At 40.9% G+C, this 25,828-nt stretch overlaps 1 protein-coding gene and 1 long non-coding RNA gene across 4 annotated transcripts in view; one reads left to right on the top strand and one right to left on the bottom strand.

Annotated features, from left to right (window-relative positions):
- Positions 1-803: 803 nt before the first annotated feature.
- LOC119013921 lies at positions 804-13,420 on the bottom strand. 2 transcript variants are annotated; one of them, XR_005072859.1, is made up of 4 exons: positions 13,141-13,420; positions 5,647-5,837; positions 5,301-5,403; positions 804-4,950 (listed from the first exon to the last, which is right to left on the bottom strand). It is a non-coding gene; the product is annotated as an uncharacterized LOC119013921 (long non-coding RNA). The 2 variants fall into 2 exon arrangements; XR_005072858.1 differs by lacking the exon at positions 13,141-13,420 and adding an exon at positions 12,727-13,128.
- Positions 10,635-25,828, top strand: part of igf2bp1 (insulin-like growth factor 2 mRNA binding protein 1) — a 61,179-nt gene continuing 45,985 nt past the window's right edge. The window contains exons 1-2 of one of the 2 annotated variants that reach the window (XM_037088827.1): positions 10,635-12,178; positions 13,331-13,391. In XM_037088827.1, the coding sequence (XP_036944722.1) occupies positions 12,004-12,178; positions 13,331-13,391 (236 nt within the window). In that variant the 5' untranslated portion in view covers positions 10,635-12,003. The remainder of the gene's footprint in view (positions 12,179-13,330; positions 13,392-25,828) is intronic. The other variant, XM_037088826.1, reaches the window with a different exon arrangement.

The raw sequence follows: 25,828 nt of genomic DNA, 5'->3' as shown, positions 1-25,828 counted from the left end.
GCGCGTCAGCCGGCCTCTCGGCCCAAGGCCCCGGCCTCCCCAGCACTACAAGACCGCAGCCTCGGCTGTAGTGCCCGGGCTCGGCCGCTAGGTGGAGGTAGTTGTCCGGACTGGGAGGGAGAAGGACATTTAGCCCCCTTTACTGTCAGCTGTTTTACTTTACAGCCTCTCCAACATGGACCAGGACGGGCAGCCACTGTGCTGCCAGGCGACATTAACTTAAGTTGAAGTCCAATTCAAAGGAACTGATAGAACATGTCAAAGGTAAAGCTAAAGGTAGCCTGAGCTAACGTGACTCTTTAAGAAAGCCCTCTTTGTGTTTTACGACCCAGATTCTCGCTCATCATCTGTTAACGTCGTGACAACCTTTCTATTTGTCACCAGCAGCTGATGTCCTGTCTCAGTGTCCACAGTGAGAGGCTGAACATGGACACTGTCCGTGTCAGCAGGACTGTATTAGTGCTTCTCCGCCCGGCGGGGCCGCTCAGAGGACCCTCCTCTCCATTTTGTGTGCAGTGGAGGAGCAGCACCGGTCCTCTCTCTGTCCGCCACATGAGGGATATTATACTATCACTTCACTGGAGCCAGCGGTCGGTGAGTCCTCTGCACAAGTGGTTAAACTCCCTGAAATAATGTGTGTTTTCCCTCCTTCCGAAGCGGCTGTAATGATACAGTGTGACCGGACCCGGGCTGCACGACTGGATCACAACAACGTGGATCCAAAATGTGGACTGGACACAGGGACACTCAGCAGGGACCTTGAGAGCAGGTTTGCTCACTTGGTGTGCAGCGCATGTGATGGGTTTTTTTTTTTTTGACTGACTTGAAGCAGTTCACGGTTTTAATCTTTGTTCAAAATGTCGGGATGCAGCTTCAGTTTCCTCGCAGTGAGATCCTCAGAGATCAAGAGCGGGTCTGCGTCAGATCACCTACTGAGATCACTTCACTTCACATGCAGCGTCTCTAACCAGCACTCTTGTTCCTGTCCTCACTCATGGTTGGACATTTTGATGTTGCTGTGTGTGTGTGTGTGTGTGTCGGGTCCCTCTCTGTGTAACACACACACCCGTTTCATCCGTTCTGATGTTGTCCACGTGCGCACCTAAATTAGAGCTTTTGATTCGTTGACATTGGTCCTCTGCTCTTTCTGTTTTACTTGTAAGATGTGTGTGTGGACAGTTGTGCATGATTCTTGATTCTAAACACTTGATCAGCATGAAAGCTCCTCTCTAGAAACGTTATCCCAGTGTTGTGCAGTGAAACATGAGCCCAGTCTGATCAGTGAACTCTTCACCGTGTTTCACCTCACACAGATGTTTTAACTTGACCACTGAGGAAACCTCCTGTGTGTCACTGCACTATGTTACAGCAACTGTGACTGAAGCAGCAGTGGAAAGTGATCAAGTCCTCCAGTGTTTCCAATCAGCACCTGTGTTTCAGTTCATAGGGCAATTTTGGAATATTTAGAGTTTGTAATATTGAGATATGTGGATTTGACCGACACAGTCAGTTGTTGCTTGCAGATTAAGATCTGACGCTGAAAATATGGTGAAGTAAAATGCTATTACACACACATGTATACAAAAATTAACCACCGACACTGACCAGTCCTCTGGACACTAACCGTTAGAACATCTTTCTGAAGTTGCTTCTGTACTTTTTCAGTCATATTATCCACTGGGGGATTGTTTTGAAGTGATAGATAAGAAAAAGTTCCACGCTGCTGGTTTCGGGAAACACATTTATACACATTTCTGTAAAACATCTGTACAACACAGCATCTGAATGTAGCAGGCAAAATGTGCAGAATGACTTTCTCTGTCAAGCGAGGCTGCTGCACTCAGTCGCTGTGAGCACATCCTGTTTCCGTCCGAGCAGGAAGTGGAGCAGAGACAAGGTATTTGATTTTGTATTTTGACTGAGAGTGTTGCTGTTAACATTCAACCTCTCCGACTGAAGCAGAGTGGTTTGAGGCCATGCTGTTAAATAACTTGAACTCACATGTTTGCCACATTCAGCCTCCAATTATTTTCTTTTCAATTTGCAGAATTTCAAAACTTTTATACTCTGCATTGTTCAATCTGTGTGGTGAAATGTTCTGCATGACCTTCAAATCATTTTATTCGCATTTCCCTCCAGTCAATTCAAACATATTTAGTTTTTTTTTTTTTTTTTAAATACATGTAAGTGTTAGATTGTTGCTGTGGATAAGAACAATTTGGGCCTCCAGTCCTGAGTGTTTGGATCTTCCAAACGAAAAACAGGCTTTTTGAGGCTGCAGAGATGATTGAAACCCTCAGACCAAACCAGGGCCTGTGGAGTGAAATTGGCAATTTGATAATTTTCGAAGAAAACATGTCGAATTCTGTCTGAGCATGACATATACCAATACAGCAAACTCCAGTTTGCAATGGAAAAAAGAGGCAAAATTAAAGACTCTCTGCTCTGTTTAAGTGAAACTAAATGGGGATTTAAAAATAAAACAAAAACACTTTAATAGCATTAAAGGTTATTCTTGAACTTGAAATCTCAGTTTCCCCAATTTTTCCCATCTCAAGGTCCCCTTACTGACTCTTTACCGGCCTTTAATGATTTGACTCTTTTCTTTAAAAGCAAACACCACTTACTTTTGTCTCTAAATCATTATTCACAACAAACTGCCCATCCAACCTTTGTCATCTCTGTGTAACTGCAAGAGAGGGAAATAAAGTTACTAGATCATTTTGGAAAAAAAGTGGAATATTAATAAACACTCTCCCATTCTTTAGCCACAACTGTCCCCCCAACAAGTCTGCAGTGAGAGTAAGGTCAGTGGGCCTCTCCTGTGGGATTTAAATAGAGATCCCTCTACAGTCAAATGTGTTTTTCTTCACTGTGATGTTTGAGCATCACTCTGCAGGATGATGGGTTTGTTTTCACACATTCTCTGTGCTCACCTGAACTCTCTGTTAAACACTTGGACATACCATTCACATCTGTTGTTCAGCTGTAAACCATTGATATTTACATCATTGGCATATTCACACATTCATGGATTTTTCTGTTGAGGTAAAAAAACAAAACAAAACAAAAAAAACAGGTGTGATTTTTGTCATATTCAATCTGGTTATTTGACCTTTTTTTGGAAAAACACTTCATAATGACAATTATCACGATCAGTTATTCAAACAAAAATATTTTCTTGTTTAAAATGTGGCTGGAGGGGATCTTCTAAAAGTGCTTTGAGCCATTGAGCGATGTTGAAGTTTCTGATTCTGGTTTTAAACATGTAGGGCTATTATTTTAACAGGAAACGGTAGGAGACAAACAGACGAATCTCTGCTCTTTATTACTGCTCAACAGTCCAGGCTTCTTAACACAGATCAGGTGTATGTAGCAAAAGCAAACAGTCCGGAAGTGCAAGAAACACTGCTGTAAATCCAAGGAATGATGAATTCATCAAACAGTGGGACATGAGCAGGTTTTCACATTTTACTTTGCAATAAGTAATAAACAGACCTTGTTTTCAATATTGAGCACTTTGTCTAGTTTTTCTGATAATGTGTTGACAATGAGTTCACTGTTATCCAGAGACACTGTGTTATTTCACCCTGTCTGTGTCTTATGCTCTGTTCTCATATATGTTAATTAAATGAAGCAGCATAATTACATGTTTTAGTGAAACAAAGAGAGAGTGCGGCCTTGTACAGGGCTTGGTTGATCGTTACTTAAATACAACAGCCGTACTGAGCCAATATCAGAAATAAACGGACTACATTACTGCAATTATTTTAATGTAACTTGTTTTACATGATTTTTTAAAATGTGTGTAAAGCTAAAGCAAAGAGTAGGGGGCTTATTTTAACATGCTGCCATCACTTTGAAAGATTTCTGTACATTTCTCTCTCAACACTTTAAGGTGTCAAATCATGGCTGAGGTAATTAACGTCTACAGAGATGTTGTCCTTTATAACTCATGTGATCGCCAAATGAATGGAGATGTTAAACTCGAGTGAATTTGATTTGTATATCTGATCATCTTAAATGTGATGTCTGTTATCTAGGAGAGCGTCAAAGAAAGGTAATGAGGCAGAGAGGTTTGTGTTGTAGCTTTTATTTTCACTGTTATTTGTCCCTCTCTTGTAGACACTGGTCAGTTTAACTCGAGCTCCATTTATTTACGTTCTCGTGGCCATGTGGTTGAACAAATTACTGAGAAGCCTTTTTTTTTTCAACGCTCCAGAAAAAACAGCTCTGAATCTTGCAGTCATATCACATGGTCTTCATCGACGCATGCCCTGATGTCACGCAAAGATTTTTGAAATGCAATTTTTTTTACTGTGAGCCTGTGAAATTTGACTTCTTGTTGCATCTGACTGCAGATAAAGATCTTGTGACATGACTGAAAGCTTCCAGAACCGCTAATGGAGTAGACTGCATTCTTGAAAAGAGATGTTCTTGTGATTTATCTTTTAAAGCCATTTTAAGCATGCTGTTAGTCAAAACCCATTTTTTGAGCTGTAAAGAAGAAAATGCCAGTTGATACGACTGAATTGAAATTATTGATTTGTTGTCAGCCATAAAAATAACGAACTATAGCACTGTCAGATGTCAAATGTTCTGTTTTCTGCTCCTCAAATGTGAATATTTTCTGGTGTTTTTCCTCTTCTACAACAGAAAACTAAACACAAAATCAAATTAACATTTTTCATCATTTTCTTACAATTCATTGACCAAACACTCAATACAGTAGCAATTGGCAGATTAATCAATAAATGAAACAAAAGTCCAATATGAGGTTGTACATCTGATGTCATGTTATAAGGGGTCGCCAGGGAGAAGACATAAGGAGACCAGGTAAAGATGGACAGGAATAACATTTATGCACTAACAATGTGTATCTGCACAGTGATGGCGGCTCTCATTAGTCCAGCAGCAGATATCCCGTCTGTTCTTATTGGAGCAGATATGCTGTAAAGTATTTGTACATTCAACCAACATAAACGAGCAGCAGACAGGAAGTGTTCACATGTGCCTCGCATGCAAGTTGTGACACTTTATACTAGCCAGCATTAATAAACTGTCCTTTTATAGTTGATTTAAATGGAGCAATAGTTTTTTCACTGTTAACTTCCGATGAAATGCTTCTTTTAAAGCAATCATTGAACATTTAGAAAGGTTTATAAATATCAGTTGACGATCCATAGTTTTTTTTTTTTTTTAACTACACACATTATTAACCATTTGTCAGTTTTAACAGTTGCTTTATAAATGCATGCTTTATAACAGTCAAATTACTGATATTTAAACTACAAACTTACCTTTTATTAATGATGATTAATATGAAGTGTTTCAGTTCACTTAGCATTAGAGGAGGTTCTGTGGGGATCCAGAGGAAGTCCATTGAGGGGAAAATGGCTGCAACTGAGGGCAAATGAAAATGTTGAGTCTAAACATATAAATGAAACTGTTACCTAGAATCAGCCTGATTGATGTTACACTTCTTTAAAAGAATGCAGCAGAAAGCACACGTTTTTGAAATCAACATGCACTATACAAGCCGATCTGTGCAATTAGTTGAGCTGGGACCAGGCACTACAAAATCCATTATAGTCTCAATCAAATATAGAAAGTAGAAATCTACTGTCAAATGTTGCTGTTAGTTACAGATAAATGATGCGTGGATCTCATTATGATCTCCCTGACTATGGGACTTTTTCCTTCCTCAGCAGCCTCGTCGTTACAGCACAGGTCATCGAATGAGGACTCCTCGTCTCCGGCTTGTTTGGCTCTGCAGGAAGGCATCGAAGTTACATGGGATGTTTTCTACCAGCGGGCAGTGGACGAAGAACACCAAGCTAGGGAGTGCCACAGAGGGAAAATCTGAATAGAGATTTGTCATGTAGTTAAAGCATTAAGATGTCTTAAATGTAAAGCTCCTTTGAGCCTCTATAAACAGCCATTTTGCAATTTTCTAAATGATCTGTTATGGCTCTTCTTAGTTCTTGTCATTGTGAGATGATAGCTTGTATAACAGCGGTTCTGACTTCTGTTACACTTTGACCTGTACATCCACCTCAGTGCTATAAACTCTGTTGCTTCACATAGACTTGCTTTTTGCTTCTGTTACTGCCTCACCCAATACTTCACACCCCATCGACTAAAAACACTCCTCATTCAACAGACATGAGGAGTGTTGGCAACATTAAAAATGCCTCATGAATATACATTTCATCATGTGCACAACAAAATGTTTACCAGGATTTCACTCTTTCTCTCTCTCACACACACACACACACACACACACAGTCAGTGCTGGTTTTGGTCGTTTCAAGGGATTTGATGACTGTAAGAAAATCATGAAGTATCACCAAGCTTACACGTAGTCTGGATGTAAATGTTGAACTCTTGAGAGACAGGTGTTTGTTCTCTGCGTAGTCTGATTCTTCTAATCTTGTGATGAAAAATTGCACTTAACTGGAATGCTTACAATGGCTTTTGAGCTTACAATTTCTCTGATGGCTCAGCTCTGTGAGAAAGGAACATGGGATTTGATTATGTTGCTTCACTGGCAGTCAGCAGAATAGATTCAGGATGGGAAATGACCACCAGCAAACATACAAGTATCCATACAGTTTCCAGGTGCCCTTTACTGGCCTTTAATAGCCATAATTGGAATGTAATTCTGTCTTGAGTATGTAGTTGGGTAGCATGCTTGCTGTTTAATGTCTCTTTCACATTAAAAGCTGTACACTGAGGAAGGCATTAGCTGGAAAATATTTGGCTCTAAATATTCGTGTTAAATGTATTTCACTTTTTGAATGCATTTCTTTGTGTTGAGTCAGTTTGGTTGGTTTGAGTGAATATCAGTCAGTCATAGAATGGTAAAATTACCTCACCAAACAGCACTGAAGATGCAACAAAGTCATTTTAAGTTATATTACATGCAACACCATGACGTAAGGAGCATGAACTAATTTGCATTTCCTGGTCTCCTCCCTCTGCATTCCCGCCCAATTCAACCTGTTTCCCCACAGCCTTTGACCTATACACCCCTCCCCCCAGACACACAGTCACACAGAAACACACACAAAAGAAAAGGCTGTTGACACAATCTTATGATGCCAATGATGGCAATGTTAAGGAGCATGAGTAAAAAAAAATAATAAAAAATAAGAGTAATTTCCTATTTTGGGGAAGAACTCATGCTTGGTTTATAATACTAAATACTGTGCTTCAGTGCCGATATACATATTATTCCCCAAAACCGTATGAAATTGTGCTATCCTGTAAGGTCAGTTTGTTTATTCTGTTTACTCCATGATGGAAACAATGAACATATTTTATTTAAAAAAAATTTTGAGGCAGAAAAATATCAGCCAATGATGATCTCTCTCTTCACATTAACATTTCTGCCCCAAAACTACAAAATGCTCCTTTAACATTATATCATGATGAGTGAATATCTTTTGAGTTTTTGAGAAATTTTGAGACTTCAGCTTGGGCTCCTTGAAATTGTAAATTGCCATTTCCTTCCACAGTTTTCTGATGCATTAGAGAATAAACTATTACTTTATATAGCAGATTAATCACTTACGACAATCGTCTTCAGTTGCACCTAAACAAAAATCTCCCCCTCAAGCACCTTCAACATTTAAATGCTATACAACCAACATCAGTAATAATACTCAATTCAATATGAAAGTACAACACTAACAGTAGCACATTGCTCTACAACAGAAGTGCTTCATGTTTGTTAATTTGAAGAGGTCATATTATGCTAATTTCCAGGTTCATACTTTTTTTCTGGGGGTCCTATAGAATAGGTTTACATACAGTCATTTTCAAAAAGCATTATTTTTCTCATATGCTGCAGCCTCCCTCTTAAACTGTATTTGAACACTTGGTTTTAGCTACAGAGTGAGACATCTCGCCTCTGTTCAATCTTTGGCGAGAGTTGCACATAACGGGCAGGGTGTAGGTTGGCCGGGCAAGGTAGAGTGATCTAAAATAACGCCACTATAGCAGCAGCAACTATGTGTCTGCTGACTGACTGGAATGTATATATTTTATAATAAATATATAAATACATTTAACACATAATATCTGTTCAAATGTATAAATATATGTAACACCTGTTACACTGTGATTCACATACATTACACAGGTAAAGGCTTGACTCCAAACCAGTTGTTTCAGGCAGTGCAGACGCAGTCTTTTCTACAGGAGAGAGTAACTCCCTTTGGTGTGGACTTTGGGCTTTTTCACCTTGCAGACCTTTGTCATGCACAAAAATACCACATGACACGATAAAGGAAAGGTAAAAACACAAAAAGCATGATATGACCTCTTTGAGTCTGTCTGGCTGATTTAACACTTAAACTTTTCTCTCAGTAAAAGATCTAAATACATGCTCCACCATTGTACATGACTGGTCTGTTTTCTGACCATGTAACTGAGTTGGACTCAGCGAGTGCACATCTTACGGAAGTAATTGAGGAATTGAATTTTCAAAATGAAGCTATTCATTTCTAGCTGATGTAAGAGAAGATATGACAACATAATTTGTCATTTGTCCATAGAGGATAATTAACAAAGAAAAGGAAGAATAGAAAGAGACCATAGACAGGTTTTTCTGGGACAGGTGCTATTGTTTGAGGTTGAAGGAAAGATAAGGGGAGAGGAATTAACCGGTGCCAAAAGAGGAGGAAGAGGATGAGAAGAGAGGGAGGAGGGAAACTATGGCGAAACCTCTCGGGAGGCACTGATTTGTTTGAGCACATGGACAGTGACTCTGAGTGGTCAGGGACAGTCCATCTATCAGCAGTCACTTCACACTCCAAAACAGGTTTCATTCTGCATTTGTCTCTATGGGAAACTTTCTGTGCTGAAAAAACAACAGTGTCACAAGTTTCATCTTATGCAATATTCATAATTCTAAAAAGTAATGATAAGTAATGGTCAAGAGTCTCACAGAGGAGCTTGATTGGTTTCTCAATGCAGAAAACTTTTAGAGATCTGGTTTCAAATAATGCACCCTGAAAGTCTTCTTAGAATATTTACTGCACTTCACAATAGGGAAACTACCAGCAGTTAAACAGTACCACTGGAAAGCATAAGAATCAATTTAATGATCAATAGAGACCGATGAGCAGTATTCTAATCATACAGGACATGCAGGAAGCCTTTGTAAAAACAGCATAAGTCACATATGTACAAACTGGAAAAACTTCATCCAACGCAGCTCAATTAGGTATAATTTCAAGTTTTCAAACCAAAGTAAACTTTTATAGGTTTGCACTGCAAGTGTGCATTCAAAATTCATGTTGACAACTCCTGTTTTTAGTTTGCAATCTCAATCCGTTTAATGAAACAGATGTTACAAGTTTTTTGCTACAATACCTGAGAAATGTCACAAACTCCTTTTGTTGCAGAAGCCTCAAAATATGTTTCAACCTATGTGGTTATTTGACCCCTGGAAGCCCTAGCCTGTGACCTCACCAATTCCCCTGTGACCAGTGTGAGAGTGTGTGAGTATGTGTGTGTGTGTGTTCAGAGCAACAGAGAGGACGAGTGTGTCTGGTGTTACTTGTATATGATCATAATCTGGCGCTGGTATTACTGCAAAATTACAATATTCCTACAAAAAGTCTTCTTATTCATTCTCTCCATACTGCTGCTCAGGCTGTTTCATCTAATATACTGCCATGACTAAACTGTGTCACACCTAGGGTTATAATATTGGATATGGTAATAATTCTAGGATTAACATATGGCAAAATGTTAACTCTATTTATTAATGCTATTCTATGTCCCAAAACAAGCAGGTTGTATGCTTTCAGGGTTTATATATGGTCCAACAACAGACATTCTTATGAAGGAAAATGTAAAAACCATGGGCTAGTTGGCGAATATTTTGAGAACTGGAGTTTTATTAAGTCTAAGGCACACTGATCAAATAGTCACGCATATTTCTCCCTATGTGCAGATTTAAAAAAGCTATGCTTTATAATGAAATTATCTCGTTTGTAGGTGTCACCCATTACGAAGCAAGTGTTGCCATCAAAACAGTTTTTGAGCACAGGAGCCATTTTCTAACCAAGCGCGCGCAGGAGAGTGCCGCGTCGCCTCCGGGCGTCTACATTATGGTTATAAAGTCTAAAATGGTGTCTCGCATAGAGGGAACTGTCATTTGAAATCAAATTCCACACTTGTCGATTTTTTTTACCAACACATGAAGGCGTCATGTATGCACGCGGTGTACGCACAGAGCGCCAGCGAGAGCCGCAGTCACTCTGTGGATGCGTGTGGGGGAGAGGCAGGCCTGTGCGCCTCCATTTTGAAAAAGGCTCCATCCACGCAGAGGGGCGCGCGCGTATGTGGTGCTGTAGCCAGGCGACTGCGCCATTCTGCAGTCTTCTGTGCGCTCCACGCAGTGAAATATGAGAAAATTAGTCAGACATAAGCCAACACGGCTGCCAGAGTGGGGCGGACACAGCTAACTTTATGTTTCGACTTAGGTGTCGCCTGTTGGAAGCTACGACGTTACTGAGCAGGTACAATCACAAGAATTGAATTAGGTGTCTCAAAAGCAAAGGGCGGTGCAGGGACCCCCGCCCTGCTTCAGCAGCGTGGGCTCTGCCTTTGCTCTACTATGTCGCCGCCATATCTGACACATTGTTTCGGTTGATGTGGATGTGGGTGAAGGCTATGTGTGGCAGGGTAGGGGAGAGGGTTTCCGCAGGTTCCAGTAGCAGCGGCCCCTGAGACAAAACTGAGGCCCTGGCCCCTTTGTTCCCCTGCTCCAAACAACTGGGGTTCACCATAGGTCATTTATGTAACATCATGACGACTAACTTCTTAACTACGCATCATATTCGCCCAGAGGGTGGGAGCAGCAGAGAGGTGGGGGTACTCGGCTGTAGAACTAGCAGGCGGTGCCTTTGTATCTAAATGTGGACTTATTTTCCCCACCCAGACCTTCAGCTACAAAAGACACGGCTGTGGGTCGAAGTGAGCTGTGGCATATAACCAGCTCGACGCCTAAAAAAAAAAAAAAACAATCTTCGGCCTTAGCTTTTAGCCACCATGACTGTACTATGGAGGAAGCCATGTCTCTCTATATGGCCTAATCTTTACCCGCACGAGCAAGGAGGGCATTAAGCGCATGTGTGGCCTCGTCGTGTTGCATAAAAGCCCCAGCGCAGTACACAAGTACAGTACAGACTGGAGCGAGCAAGCACTACAAACCAGGGGTCTCTGCCTGTGTGCCCATGCGCGCGCCCATGTAGACTACACACGCGCTCATCTGGTGAATACCCTAGGATGAGAAGGGGATGCCCCCCTCCTCCTCTCTCTAACCTACTCCAAATAGACCACGTGGTTTCCTCTTTGCAAACAAAAAAAAAAAAAAAAAAAAAAAAACGCGAATTGGAGTCGGCGGAGGGGCGGCGTCACCCCGCTGCCGGCAGCAGGCGGATCGGTGAAAGAGGGGAAGGGTAGAAAACTAGAGAGAGAGGCGGAGAGAGAGGAAAACATTTTTCCCGATCTGATCCCGCCATAGTTTTTTCCCACTCTTCCACCACAGACCCATCACCAAATCCATCCAGTACAACCCACCTCCTCCACAGTGCGATAGAGAGGCTATAGGCTGCTGCTTTATTCGTCTGCTGGGGCCGGGCTGCAAGTCAAGGGATTCATTTCTCCTCCTGCTCCACTTATTCTACTGGATTTACGGCTAAATTCAACGTTACCATCTGGCTTTACACTTCTAAAATCTCATTTTTTTTATTTTACTTTCCTAACGAGAATTTACGTTTCTTCCGTTCTGTATTTCTTTAAAAATATTTTTGAGATATTCTTGCCCTCTAGCGTGATTTCCACTTTCAGTTAGTGTGACACTATCTTGTTGCGCTATTAGCAGATTCAGGAGATAAACTTTTTTTCGCTGGCTTAAATTCTAGCATTTCCGGGCTTTGTTTTTTTTTTCTTCGTTTTTCTGGACTTGGAAAAACAATTTCCACCATGCACAAGCTATACATTGGGAATCTAAGCGACAACGTGACTGCCGAGGACTTAGGGAAAACCTTTGACGACCACAAGATCCCATACTCCGGACAGTTTCTAATGAAAACCGGCTATGCGTTTGTGGATTGTCCGGACGATCAGTGGGCCATGAAGGCTATCGAGACGTTTTCTGGTGAGTTAAGGTGGACTACTGACCGCCAAACACCCCCTCCACCTTTAGTTTCATTCATTCTAAAGAAGCGGTACACAGAGCCACGGCTGCATGTCCACCTTCGGCGGTGTAGCCCAGTTTCACCCTCCTTCCAGCTCCGACGCTACTACATGTACAAAGCGGATACAAATATATTCCCACAATTATTTTATTGATACCGTACGCCCTGGGGAGCCAGTCAACTTTTGCAGGGGGAGGGACACACGTAGTATAAACGTAGCCTTCAGCTATACGGTAGAGCCTGAGCCCATGGCGAACGCACAGCACTCCCCCTTCATAATATTTAACAAGTTATTAATACAATCACTTGAAATCCTATGATAATTTAGGCGTGTGCGTTCTGGGGCTAATACGTGTGTGTGGGTGCATTCTGATGTGTTGCACGCCTAGCATTGCATTGAGCACTCGCCTGTGATATAGCATGAAGCCTCGCTGCTCCCCTCCCCCTTTAAGCCGGCACTCCACTATGACAAAGATATATAAAAATACACCTTACCCTGTGCACTTACCAAAACAGGCCTCACACCACCACGAATCCAAAATTATCGTTGAGTAGTAGTACCATTAACGTTAGGGCTCGATTCACTCATGGCGTCAGGGCTTTGTAGGCTGTTTCTCATGATTTCCTACATGTAACGTGAGGAGGCAAGGTCGCCATGCCTGTCAGCTCCCTCTGCTTCTTCTACATTAAAACCTCACTGAGCAGCCGGAGTCCAGAGACGGCCCTTTTACACACACTTGCAATGTTTTAAAGACACACCAGCAGTCCCAGAGAAAAAAAATAATAAACCGCTTGGCTGTCATTGTGCATCTGTGATGTCCAAGTAGCTCATTATGGGACACAAGTGACGTGACTGCACATTCCACTTGCTCTGTTACTTTTCAGCCTTGGTTTGGGCCCTCTGAACCTGTCCCCCTCTCACCTGCGTCTTTGCTCGAATTTAGTTCTTTCCGAAGCTGCAGGATTACAAAAGTTAGCTGTGAGGAGTCCTCCACTTTAGCTTTGTGACATGGACACTCCATATTCTCTCATAGGCCTGCAGCAGCTAGTAAACAGTTAGCATGTAGCCACAGTGTGTTCTGATTCTCCGTCTTTTCTTTATATTTTTTCAGGTAAAGTGGAACTTCAGGGGAAACGTATTGAAGTCGAGCACTCCGTCCCCAAGAAGCAAAGGTACTGAACAGTACTGAGCTCTGTATCCTGCCCCCCTCCCCCTTTCTCTGTGAACCCCCTTTCATGTGTTGCGTCACCTTGTCCAGGCCTTTCTTTCATCAAATTAGAACTGAACACAATTATTTATCTGGTTAATGGGTAGTAAGTACTGCTTTGAAACGTGCCCATGTGCCCACATTGTGTTAAAAGCTCGTTGGAGCCAACGTTCGGAGCAGTCGTAGCTAGTTTGGTTGTGCTTTTTGGTGTGGCTGTGTGGAGCCTCAACTTTGTCGGCCATTGCTGTGAAACTGAACTGGTGACAGCTAGCTGAAGCTGCCTGCCGTGCTGTGAGAAGCATTCTGGGCTTTCTCTTCAATTGAAAGTGCTGCTGCTGTTGGTTGAGGGAAGTCGGCAAACATGTGGCGATACATTCTTTGTATAAGACTCACCAGCTCGTCCTACAGCCCAACAGCCTTTAATCTATCAACATTTTTTACTTATTTAACACAGTTTTGAAAGAAACTGGGAAATATGCATTTCAGAAATGTGTTACTTGTGGTAGTTCCGTGGTCACGTATGCAACTTTTAAACTCCGTGTTTGGAATTGAGAGCCCATTAATTGCGTATACACTATTTCCACGCATGTAGATTTTTTTTGCAGTAATTTAGTAGGCTACTTTCCCTCTCTCTGTCTCTCCCTCTGAGTGTGTGTGTGTGTGTGTGAGTGAGTGTGTGTGCGTGCATGTGTGTACATATTTAGATCACATTCATCTCTAGCTAAAAAAATAAATAAAATAAAAAATACTTCATTGTAGGAGTCACGTTAAATACTCTCAATAATAATGTTGTTGGTGATAATATTAATAGTATTTTTTTGGTTTGTAAAATTGCTCCAGCCAAAAGTAAACGTTTAAGTTTATTTGATTAACCAGAGTCCTAATTTTTTATAAACGTTGAAGTAATTAAGCATAAATGATCTGTTAAATTGTATTCATTTCTTGCAAATACTCAGCTGTGTATTTTGAGTTTATATGGATAATAATTGTAATACATGAAAAAATATTATATTGACATTTCGTGCTTTTGTAGCCAGCTGTGAAATAAGTAATAGTAGAATTGGACAGTGGTGTAATTACCAGCACATTAAAAATCCATTTGGTTTGTCGCCATTCCAAAAAATTTTAATTGACAAAATTAACCTGTAGATTTGACTGGAACATTTGCTCGGATAAATTGGGGTCCAGTGTAGATCAGTTGCTCAATGCTCGGAGCCTGACTTGACCTGCTTTTACAAGTATTATGGAACTCTATAGATCATCATTCATGCCTGTAACCTTTGGCACAGATACGCGGTGAGCAGTGAGCACAATCCTCCATGTTCCGCCATTTGGCCACACGTGTGCGTAATATGTGTTTGCCTTGATCAAAACTAATAGTGAATGGAGATTGCATCCTACGGCTTCACCGTTGTCTTAAAATAAACTGTGATATTTATTGCAATCAGTGTTCGTCGCATTTTGTGCGAAAGTGGCCAGATATTTGAGTATGACCTGGTTTGGGGCGCGCGCCCTGCGCCATGAGAGGAGGTCATGAAGAAGTGTTACAACATGGCTGTAGCGCAGAAATTCCTGCAGTGTGTGGTTTCTGTGGGTTGCCAGCGATAGACAGCGAGGCTGGATGTCAGTTATTGTCAGGCTACAGAAGCAGGTCACTCGCCCTGCTCAGAGAACCAACATGGCAGCAGGCTGTAATTTCTTCTAATCTCCCAGCGGGTCGGTAAATTATTCTGATGTCGCTGTTTGTCCGAAAAGTGTCCCACGCCTTCTCTGCGATAACCTTGAAGAGCCATAATGATAACGATGACTTGTGAGAAAGGGGCCACCGTGAGCGAGCTGAGGCCCTCCGTGGCTCCATAACACGTGGTGCGTCCACGCAGAGTGGAGTCACTCCACGTCAGGCAGTGAGGGCAAAATGGCGAAGCTCTGAACGAAGCAGGATAACTGTACAGACTCCTGATTTAACTCTGTGTAGTTCCGGGTTTCATGAGCGCCCGACTCACCCTGTAGCAGCACAAGTGGCTACTCCATTTGTGTGTGTGTATTTGTGTGTTTCAGGAAACAAACGGACGCAGCAGGACTGGATTCATATCACGCAAACCAATTTTTGAGAGCCCCATCTTAAAATGGCCGTTCATATACTCAGTCAGCGAGAGCCCAATTATCCAAATTATGTCTGAAATGATCGTACTTAAATATAACATCTGCCGAGCTACAGTATCTACATGTGTCAGTTTGATGTTTGAGTTCAGGGGAATTTATTAAATTATTATGTAAATATTTAAAAAATTCTCAGCTGTGAAACAACAGTAGGTGAGTTGCAGATTTTTTTTAACGAACGTGTGCGCAAACAGACGATATCATTTTTGACGTTGTGTTCTTTTAGATTGAGTAGTTTAATAATTCTCAGTATTTATTGGCTTTCCGGTTCCTAACGAGCGCCTTCGTCACATCATGTGAACGGTTTCCTCTTAATGTGACCGGGGTGTCGTCACAGTCATGTTAGCAGGTGTATTGTTGCTGCAGTGTGCGAGGCGGGTGGCGCGTTGCCTTCATGAAGTCACTATATTTCTGGTATTTGTTTGAAAAACATCATTCATGTTATATAGTCACATAAACGCCACAAAGTGGCTCTGATGTCGTTTTTTTCTGATGTGGATCCTCAATGGAGGTGTGTGTTGGTGTGGGAGGGGTCGGCTATTCACTGGGAACAAACCCCTCTGTTGGAGGGGGGAGGGGGCAGTCCTGTAACGGGAAGTTCTAAGGTTCAATTCCTTCTTTCTCTTCTGTAAGTGTTTGTGCGGAGCCCCTCATAGTCTACAGGGGGCGCCGCCCATGGCTGCTCCCTGACCCCTTGCCATATAGCGACAAGTACGCTTCGTGTGCGTGCGTGCGTGTGTGTGTGTATCAAAAAATGTCTTCTGTAAGATGAAGATGGAAAGGTTTAACGTTTCAGAGACAGTCGTAATATTCATCACGAAGTTGATTGAAATGTGTGTCAGGCTGAGGTCAGCAAGAGTAGTAGAGGGGGAGAGGGAAGAGCTGGGAGGAGAGCAGGAGTCGGGGGACTGAAGTGTGTGATTGAGGGTGGGGGAGTTTTTCAGAGAGGGAACATCCTCTCCGGACAGAAAAATGTATAGAATTCCTGGAGTGAGTGAGTGAGTGAGAGTAAAGCAAACCTACAACAGCAGAGATGCCTACCAAAAACCATTAAAAGCCCCCACAGCTTAATAATATAAATAACAGAAGGGGTAGACAAACAGGGGTTCCTTCAAACTGTCTGTCTGATGAGAGTGTGCCCTTTTTAATTTAATAGAAATGTGATGATGCTGTCTAGTCTGTTGCAGTTATGAAGCATATGAAATACACTCCATTTTAATTTTTTAATATACCTGGTCAGAGTTCGTGTGCCAAAATACCCAGTGTTAATGTGTACAACATACACTCACTGAAAAAAATACTTAATTGTAAATCATTTTATATCCCATTTTACATGTGCAGAGTTTTCATTGGAGTCTGTTTGCTTTTGCTTTTTTGTTTCCACGGTGATGCATGTTTGAATGCACTCTGTGGTCTCAGTATGTGTGTATACTGCTAAGCGAATGGTTCTTTGAGAACAGGTATTTGCAGCAGAATGTAAAAATTGAAAATGACAGTGCTTGAGCTTTGACACCAAACACAGTATTTATTATTATACAGTCAGATCTCAAAACTGACTTTGTGAAAATGGGGCTCGGGTGTCGTCAGGATGTGCACTTTGCTCATCAATGTAACATCTTATTTTTTTTTGTCTGTGTTTCCAGCTGAGCTGTTGTTGATATGGTTTCCCCACTGGGCAGATGGACTGATGATGATAAGATAAATCAATGACTTTTTTTAATAGAAACAAATCAGTGACAAGGATGTTCCCTGACTGTAGCTGTTACACAGTATAGCTTCAGGCCTATTCACAATGCCTGAAAACTAGAGTTTTCTTGTTGAATATATAATCTTGTTTATGTTGTTTATGTACCTGTGCTTGTGGCCTGATTCATAATGGCTACCCCTGTACAGAGACAATGAAAACAGTAGTACAAAGCACCTGGACAGGAGCTGGACTGAGCAGCATTCAGGTTGCCCTTTTTAACATGTCTACACACCTAATTAACTTTGTCTGCTTGATTCATCACATTCATGACTTTTGATAATTTATTATGAACATAATTTTGAACCACCAATGATGTATGATGTTTCAGTAGTGCACTATAGAAATGAATATGTGTCAGAGACTGCAAACCTGCTTTGAATGTTTTGTAATAGATGTTGACGATACTGTTTGCACAGCAGTGCCATCCCCAATCTGTTGGATTGGAATTTTATAACACTGGAAGTCTGACAGTTCACTTAATATCACAGCAAATCGTACTGTTAATCTTGGCCAAAAAAATGATAGAAAACTCCTAAGTTCTAACATATGTTATGTAGTGTGTAAAAGATGAAATGTTTCCTTATTTCTTGCAAAGGCAATGTTATTTGTTAATTTCTGTGAATCGCCTTAATCAAATATACAGTTAAATTTGTGTTAAAGTGTTGCTTCAATAGTTGGTAATTATTAAATTCATTTCAACACCATGCAGTGGGATCGGTGGGACCCCAAACGATGAGGACATAAAACACATCAGAGAAAAAGATGGACTGCTAATTATGTTTAGCATGAACAGAAACCATAAATAATGCTGTTTCTTTTTAAAAAAAGGAAAAAAAAAACATTTGTTGAGCATTTATCTGATTGAAGCCAAGGTAATGATTTTGTGGCTTAATTTTTGCTCATGATAGATTGGAATATATCTTGAATGATAAACTGTACAAATGAGAGAAGTGTACCTCTGCTTCCTCGTGCATATGGTCTGTGTGTCCATGTTTGGCTTAGAGAAAAAAGATGCCGTCTCTCTCTCTGTCCCACCCGTCCTTCTCCTGATTTATTAGCTCTAACTTTTAGGCAGCCAGAGCTCTTTTTGTCTTCAGTTTGGATTTCACTGTTTGGATCAATTCCTTCACCATGGGTGTACTGGCGTTGAAGCCAAATAGAAGCTGATAAATATATAGTAATTCTAAGATACCTGATGGTCACCATGCTGACAACAGTTAAACATGACTGTCTGGGTGTGAGACAGAATCTAATGTAACCCCTTATTATGTATGGATGAAAAGACAGTTCTTTTTCTCCCCCCCCACCTTCCAATCCATCAATCAATCAAAGATCATCACACACCGGAGTAATGCCACTTGGTTTAGTGAGTCATTCCTTCTGTCCTCCCTCCATCATCTCCAGCCCATTAATCCCATAGATGTAGACAACATTTCCACATAATCACACTTCTCTTCTCTTCTCTTCTCTTCTCTTCTCTTCTCTTCTCTTCTCTTCTCTTCTCTTCTCTTCTCTTCAGCAGATATTGCAGCTTTTCCCTTATTCTTTTAAATGTAATTTTTAAGCTTCTGTGGAATTATTTACTTGTGTATCTACTTTGGGGGGCTTGGTTGTATGCTAGAAGAGCTATAACATTTGAGGCATGTCAGCATATCGACTGCCATCAGGATCCTTCTGGATTTTTATTCTTTTGTGGTTTTTATTATTATTATGAGTGTCCTTTGATGAAGCTAAATGGAAAACGAAAAGAAACATGGAGGACAGATGAAGATCATACACTAACAAGATAGCTTTAAGTAGCCTACTAAATGGCGTTATGTATTGTAATTGACAGTATAATCAGTATACTTTTTCTGTTCTTTCCAGCAATTGAGTCACGCTACTCTGTGTGTAACTTGCACTGAATGAAATATTTAAACCTAAGAATTACCATCACATCAAATGGCCTAACCGTAATACTGTAGACCTCATTTTATAGTAAAATAGTTTCCTGTTTTGGAGATCTACAAATCCTCTCATCCTCTGCAATAATCATAAAAGAAAAGCAAGTTGAGAGTGTGAAAACAGACATCAGCTGTGAATCATCTGCTTGTTTTCTACGTCCAGAAACTTTCAGTGTTGCACTTGCAGATCAGTCTGGCAAAAAGTATTTAACATAAAAGCTGTGTTCAAAACTCATATGGAATCATATGATGTGTAGCTGTTCATTTTGTGATAACGACAGTTCACTACACCCGTGTTTCCCGAACATTTTAGCTTTTATAATGTAGCAGTGTCTGGCTTGCGCCGTCATCTTGGGTTGTGGACGTAGTGAGGGCAGAGTGATTATTCTTATCCCCACTGGATTGTTTCATTTGAAGGATTTCCAGAGGCTCCCAAAGAGGTCTGAGTGCTTAACATATCATGAGAAAAATAGAATTCAGAGGCAAATCAGAAAAATCATATTTTTGATGAAGACAAATGTTATATCGTATCCCTTTAAACATCCTATAACATCCTCTGATTTATCTCAGGTCTCCCTGGGAGGTCCATAATAATACACACTTTTTTTAGAATATGATGTATTGATGGTATGAGATAGAGCTAGGGAATAGAACTAGAGCAGGCTTTGAACAGGTCATGCAGACGCTGAGTGTCACTGCTTGATGTAAGATCTGATCTGTGAGTAGTGGCCAATGTAGGACCACAGTAGGCAAGTCAGTGTCTCTGAATGGTGGTAAAGTCATTTTTGTCAGAGATCATTTATTTGCCATGAGGGCAGAAATACTTGTTTCTGAAGTGTCCTTATTGATCATCATTGCAGGGTAGAGGTTTTAAATATATTTTATGTATTAGATAAAGCTTCACTGATGCTCACATCAGCTTGTAAGTGGTAAAGAAATGACTAGCTGAAGTAAGGAGGCATGCAAAATGACCAAGGTCATATTTGTGTCACAAAATTTCTCAGTTTTCCTGTAGACATTTCAGACCAGCTTTACAAGAAACATGTCATGTGGCTCACTGGAGTTCCGACCTGTATGTTCTCACTGTTACTACTCTATTTCCATTATGCGCGTCCCCTTGACCCTTATGTTGCATAGTTCCTATGTTCCTATTTCAAATCAGTTGAGACTTCTGTGGTATTCAAACACAAACCGTGTTATTTTCTGTGATTTGGTAACAGCTAAACATCCGCATCACAAGTATAAAGGACTAGCATTAAAGTCAGAAAATTACCAAATCCTGATTTCTAACACCTGGCCTCCCCCTACGTCCCACATTAATTGATAATAAGACGTGCTTCTGCCGTACAGATACAGATGGTAGCTTCGCTGTACTTTATTCATTCTACCTTTTCTAAGTTTCTATGCAAATGCACAGCAAGTCTAAGTCAATAAATGTCTCTAAATGAGCATTAATTGTCCCAGCAAATGCTGCAGGAAGTGTCTTTTTGTCCACATCACAATCAGTAGCTCTGGGGTGCCTTTCTCATGATTCATAACTGGTGGCCTCACTTATCTGCAACCCGAGTTTAAGAACCTTATTTGACAGAAGTGGCAGTTATTCACTTGTCTGTGAAAGCAACAAGTAAACACACCGGTGATGCACTGCCATGCTGTTTTGTTAACATGCTCATTTGGTCTATTATACTGCCCCTCATTCTTCTTTTGGTTCATTTGCATGCCATCCTCGCTGACTTCAATTCAGTCTTGCTCCTGTCTGATGGAGACTGTTGCTCCCGTGTTGTTTTGGAGCAGGAAGGTCAGAATGGTCTGCACCCTCGGAGCTGGTGGTCATTGAGTGTGTTGCTCAAGGACACTTCAGCAGTGAAAATGCTTAAACACTGGTTGTAAAGCCATAGAATCCTGATAATCTTATGAAGCATATGAGTCAAACCTCAACAGCCTGGCCAGATTTGAACCACAGTATGTCTGCTGTTATTAGATACAGTGTTGAGAGTGACAGTATAAATATCTGTTCCAGATGATGTCCAGGATTATCCCATAGCTGCCATTTGCATGATTTCATGACATCATTATATCTTATTAATCTCTGCTATGTTACCAAAACACTCTTTGAATGTGTTTGAACATACACTTTGACTCTCTCATATCGCTTCATATTGTGCAGATGGCATTTCTTCAGTTTCAATCAGTGGCCAAAGAAACCAGATTTTCTGCGTTATTTGTTCCAACTTGTCTGAAATGCACCAGTCAGCAGCTTGGATGTATGTACATCTTGTTACTTAAAGGAACTGGTCTGCAGCCATGTTGTAAGAATCACAAAAAAATCACACTGTTGTAAGAGTTAGTCTTCCTACTTTTTGTCCCCTGAATCAGACTCTTTCTCAACACTTTTACTTGGCAGCTGGTTTTGTCTTCTTTCCTATTTTTTTCCCTATTCCAGTTTGTATTTTGCAACCTTTTTGCAACTATTCTGTGCTGTTCTGTAGCTGTGTTCTTTATTTCTCTTTCTGTGCATTATGTAAAGTGTGTTGCAACTTTAAAAGCACTCAAAACCCTAGCCCTGTGCCATGCCTGTGAGGAAGTGTGTGTGCATGTGTGGCGTTCACACAGCAGCACACAGAGAGAGAAAGGCTCAGAGAAGTAGCAGCACGCCATGGCTAGTCTTCGTCTCCTCTCCTCTCCTCTCTCATGGCTGGTGAGGAGGAGGAGGGGACAGTGGGCGGAGGGAGCAAGGGGGGTGCGACCAATCGTCTGGCAGCATTACCTGCAAGCATCGAGGGAGGTGGCTGCTCAGTGCAGACAGGAGAGGAACCCATAAGTCCTCCCTCCCTGCCTGCTTCTCTTAGCCACACGCGTGCTCTGACTTTATCCTTCTCTTTCTCTCTTGTTTTCCCTCCCTTTCGCTCTCCCTCCCTTGGCATGTTGCCATGTTCTCTGCACCATTCCAGCGTTTTTGCAAGGGAGCCGAGAACGAGCAATAGATAGAAAGGCAGGCAGACAGACAGACGAGGGGATCCAGTGAGACTGAAACATAGATGCATGTGTTTTAAATTTGACGTCAGCTGAACTGCATTTCTCGAGCATCTTGGACAAACTGTTTCAGCGATAGCCGAGCTGTAATCTGATTAGACAGACTGCTGCTCCTCTGCATGTTTGTCTAGTGGCATGTCTGTGGTCAGTCACTGTATTCTGTGGTTTAGTTTTGTGTCCAGTATTTGCATTAAACCATCAGTTGTCTCAGTTGTGAGATGCAGTGAATAGGACAGAGCGGATTGTTTCTTTCCAGCTGTGCTTTTCAGCTCCCACAGAACATCTTTGTTTTTCCACTGCAAACTGGCCAGATTGTGCACAGAGAAGTGGCGCAATCAGCTCAAATAATAGTTTTGGATATTATGAAGTCAGTCTTAATAACTCTTGAGTTATGAACCGCTCTGTCTGTACTGGCTGTGAAGAGAAACTACACTGTAAAAAATATGCGACAGAATTGACTCTCTGTCCTGTATAGAAGTGCTCTCTAAAATCGAGCTGAATTACGCAGTCTGAGTTTGTGCAATCAAGAGAGTATCTTCATCCTGTGTGCACGTTTATTGCCAGTATTGTTTCCAGGCAGTCAGGAAGTAAGCCTCTGTCATGGCTCAGCCAGGACACACACTTTGTGAAAACATAAAGACAGACTTTGATCCTAAACACACTATAACTTGACAAAGCATTCCCTGCTCCTCACGTGAGGATTCAATGATTTTTTTTGTCACTAATGATAGTAGGATTATGGTGTAGGTCGAGTGAAATAACTCATGTTACTACATCACCATGGGCTGTTGGAAATTGTGGCCAACAGACAAATGTTTTATTGAGAAAATAGTCAACAGATTAATACTTAATACACATCATAACCTGCAGTCCTAATGGTGTTGGCTATAATAAAATTTTGTATTGAGTTCTTCTACTTTCCTGGTTATTTGCAGCTACTTTATGCCTCCATTCAAGCTATTTTCAAAGGGGAATACAAGAGATTTAATCTAAAATGCATCATAATTTTACAGAACATTATGTGTTGTTAGTTAATCCACAGGTTTTTTTGTTTTTTTTTTGCCTGTGTCCATTTGTTAGTTAGTCGGATTGTTAGTAGAGTTACACAAAAATTACTGAGCTGGTTTCCATGATGGAGGCTGGGTCTTAGCCCAGAATAGACCCTATTAACTTCTGGTGCAGATTTGTGATCCAGGTGATTCAATTTTTTTTCACTCTCTAACATTGCCAGATGGGGAGTTTTTAAAAAATGTTTTATTTACATTATTATTAATTATAATGCAGGGATCTTGATAAAAGAAATCTGATGTATTTAGCTGGATGGTATCCACAAGTATTTGATGCAGATCTGAATAAAAATAAAAATCTCTACAAGAACCATTCTAGTTAAAGATGAATATACCCAACATGTTAGGAAGTAGCTAGTTAAAATTTGCTCCACCTCAACCAGCTGCAGCTTTATAATGTAAGTCGTCTTAATAATCAATAATAATGAGACTCACACTAATGATAATAAACACAACAACAGTATTAAAACTCTTAGAGGGGCCATTCTCAAGTACATTTTGATACTCATACCTGTCTACTTTAATTCAAGTAAAGAAGTGAATGCAGGTCTTTTACTTGTAATGGAGTATTTTTAGAATTTGACTGAACTGTGGAGGGTATTTTTGCACAGAATAGTGAAGTCGTGTCAGCATCCGATTGGCTTTGAACAGGAGCAGCGGTTGAGCAAATCTGAGCCATAAAATGCTTTTGTTTCCTATGTTTATCTTGTCAGATTTGATTTAAGTTACGTCACTTGTGATGGTCACTGCAGTGGCTCTTTGTCTTTCATGTGCTGTCCGCTGTGACCTGTTGGCTTTGTGTCTTTTATTTGTCAATGTGCATGGACAGCCATGCTAGTTTCCCCTCTGGGGATGAATGAAGTTATCTAATCAAATCTAAAATGCATTTTCCTATTAACAAATGTCTGTTTTGCTGGATCTACTTCGGGGCAACATTAAGCGTTAGTGCAAAGAGGAGTGTTGCATTCATATAGCACAAGGAAAAGAAGGAATGACTGTGGACATTTTATGGTGTGAAGGTGTTCCTACTTGGGATTTTCTGTACTATCTCAAACTGGATGTCAGTGTTGACACTTTTATTCTTTCTGCATAAAAAATTCTAAAACCAACTAGACCTTCTTGAGTTGTGTAATTTCATTATTCAAATGTTTCCAACAATGTTCAAACCAGAGAAATTTTACTCATTTGATCACCTGCACTATAACATCCGTGAGAGAGTCGGAGACTGACGAGCAAATCAGTGAAGGAGACTAACGTGTATTGTTACTTATGTCTTTTTGTTTTATTATAATTGAGAGAACCCCAGCGGTAAAAATGACATCCAAGTCTGAGAAAAAAAACCTTGATGATGTCACAGTGAGGTCATTCAGGTTGACTGCATTTTTTGTGATAGACAGCCTGTGTTACAAACTGAGTGTGTAGGGCTCAAATGAGTTATCCATGGAAGGGTTACTAAAAGATGCTGTCATGTTGCATTATGGGAAATGTAGGATTCACTGGTTTTGGAGCTTGACCTATACCAGGGCCTAACATTCAGGATATTGCCACCTCTGCTGCTCTAATTTTAGTTAGCCAACTTAAAAAGAATCCTTCATAAACCATTCTTAACACAGTCGTTTTATTGCAAAGTGTTAACTGCTTTTTTTAAATAAACTTTTGCATTTGTTTTTTAAATGGTTTATAAAGCATTGCATTGTTTTTTGACAGTGAAATAACTATTAATCATTATTATTAATAGTATAAGTTAACCTTTCATTAATGATAGTTAGTATAAAGTGTTGAAAATGTAGAAAATGTCTCCATTTGCAGATTAACTTAAAAAATGGTTGTTAGTGGGATGTTTGACCCTAATCACAGAAAAATTAGAAGAAAGAATGTGATAAGAAAGGCTCATGGTCCAGAAGCCAAAATAAGACACTAAGATGGTGTGAAAATGTTGAAAGAAATAACAACATTGAGGAGAAGGTGAAGGAGAGTGGCTAGCAGGGACACATAGAGGCCTTATGTAGGTGAAGGGGTAACTGAGTCCTGTCTCTTTAAGAAGACCCTCTAACCCCCCCTCCTTCTCCTCCTAACCCTCCTCCTCCTCTCCGCCCCATCTTTCTGATTGTTTCTTCTCTCTGGTTCAAACCATCTGTCCCCTCTCTCTCTCTCTCTCTCTCTCTCTCTCTCTCTCTCTCTCTCTCTCTCTCTCCATCCATCTCTTACTCTCCCTGTGTCTCCTGCTCTTGTTTTTTCACCCTCATTCTGGCTGTCTCTTGCTCTTTCACTCTCTAAAAATAAATTGGGGGTGCACACACACACATAGACACACATGCACACATGCACACATGCGCACGCACACACACACACACACACACACACACACACACACACACACACACACACACACACACACACACACACACACACACACACACACACACACACACACATCTGGGTGCATGCATGC

This window comes from Acanthopagrus latus, chromosome 23, assembly GCF_904848185.1.
Source record: "Acanthopagrus latus isolate v.2019 chromosome 23, fAcaLat1.1, whole genome shotgun sequence".
Classification (NCBI taxonomy): domain Eukaryota; kingdom Metazoa; phylum Chordata; class Actinopteri; order Spariformes; family Sparidae; genus Acanthopagrus; species Acanthopagrus latus.
Note: the sequence above shows the minus strand (reverse complement) of the source record. Positions and strands in the feature narration are given on the sequence as shown.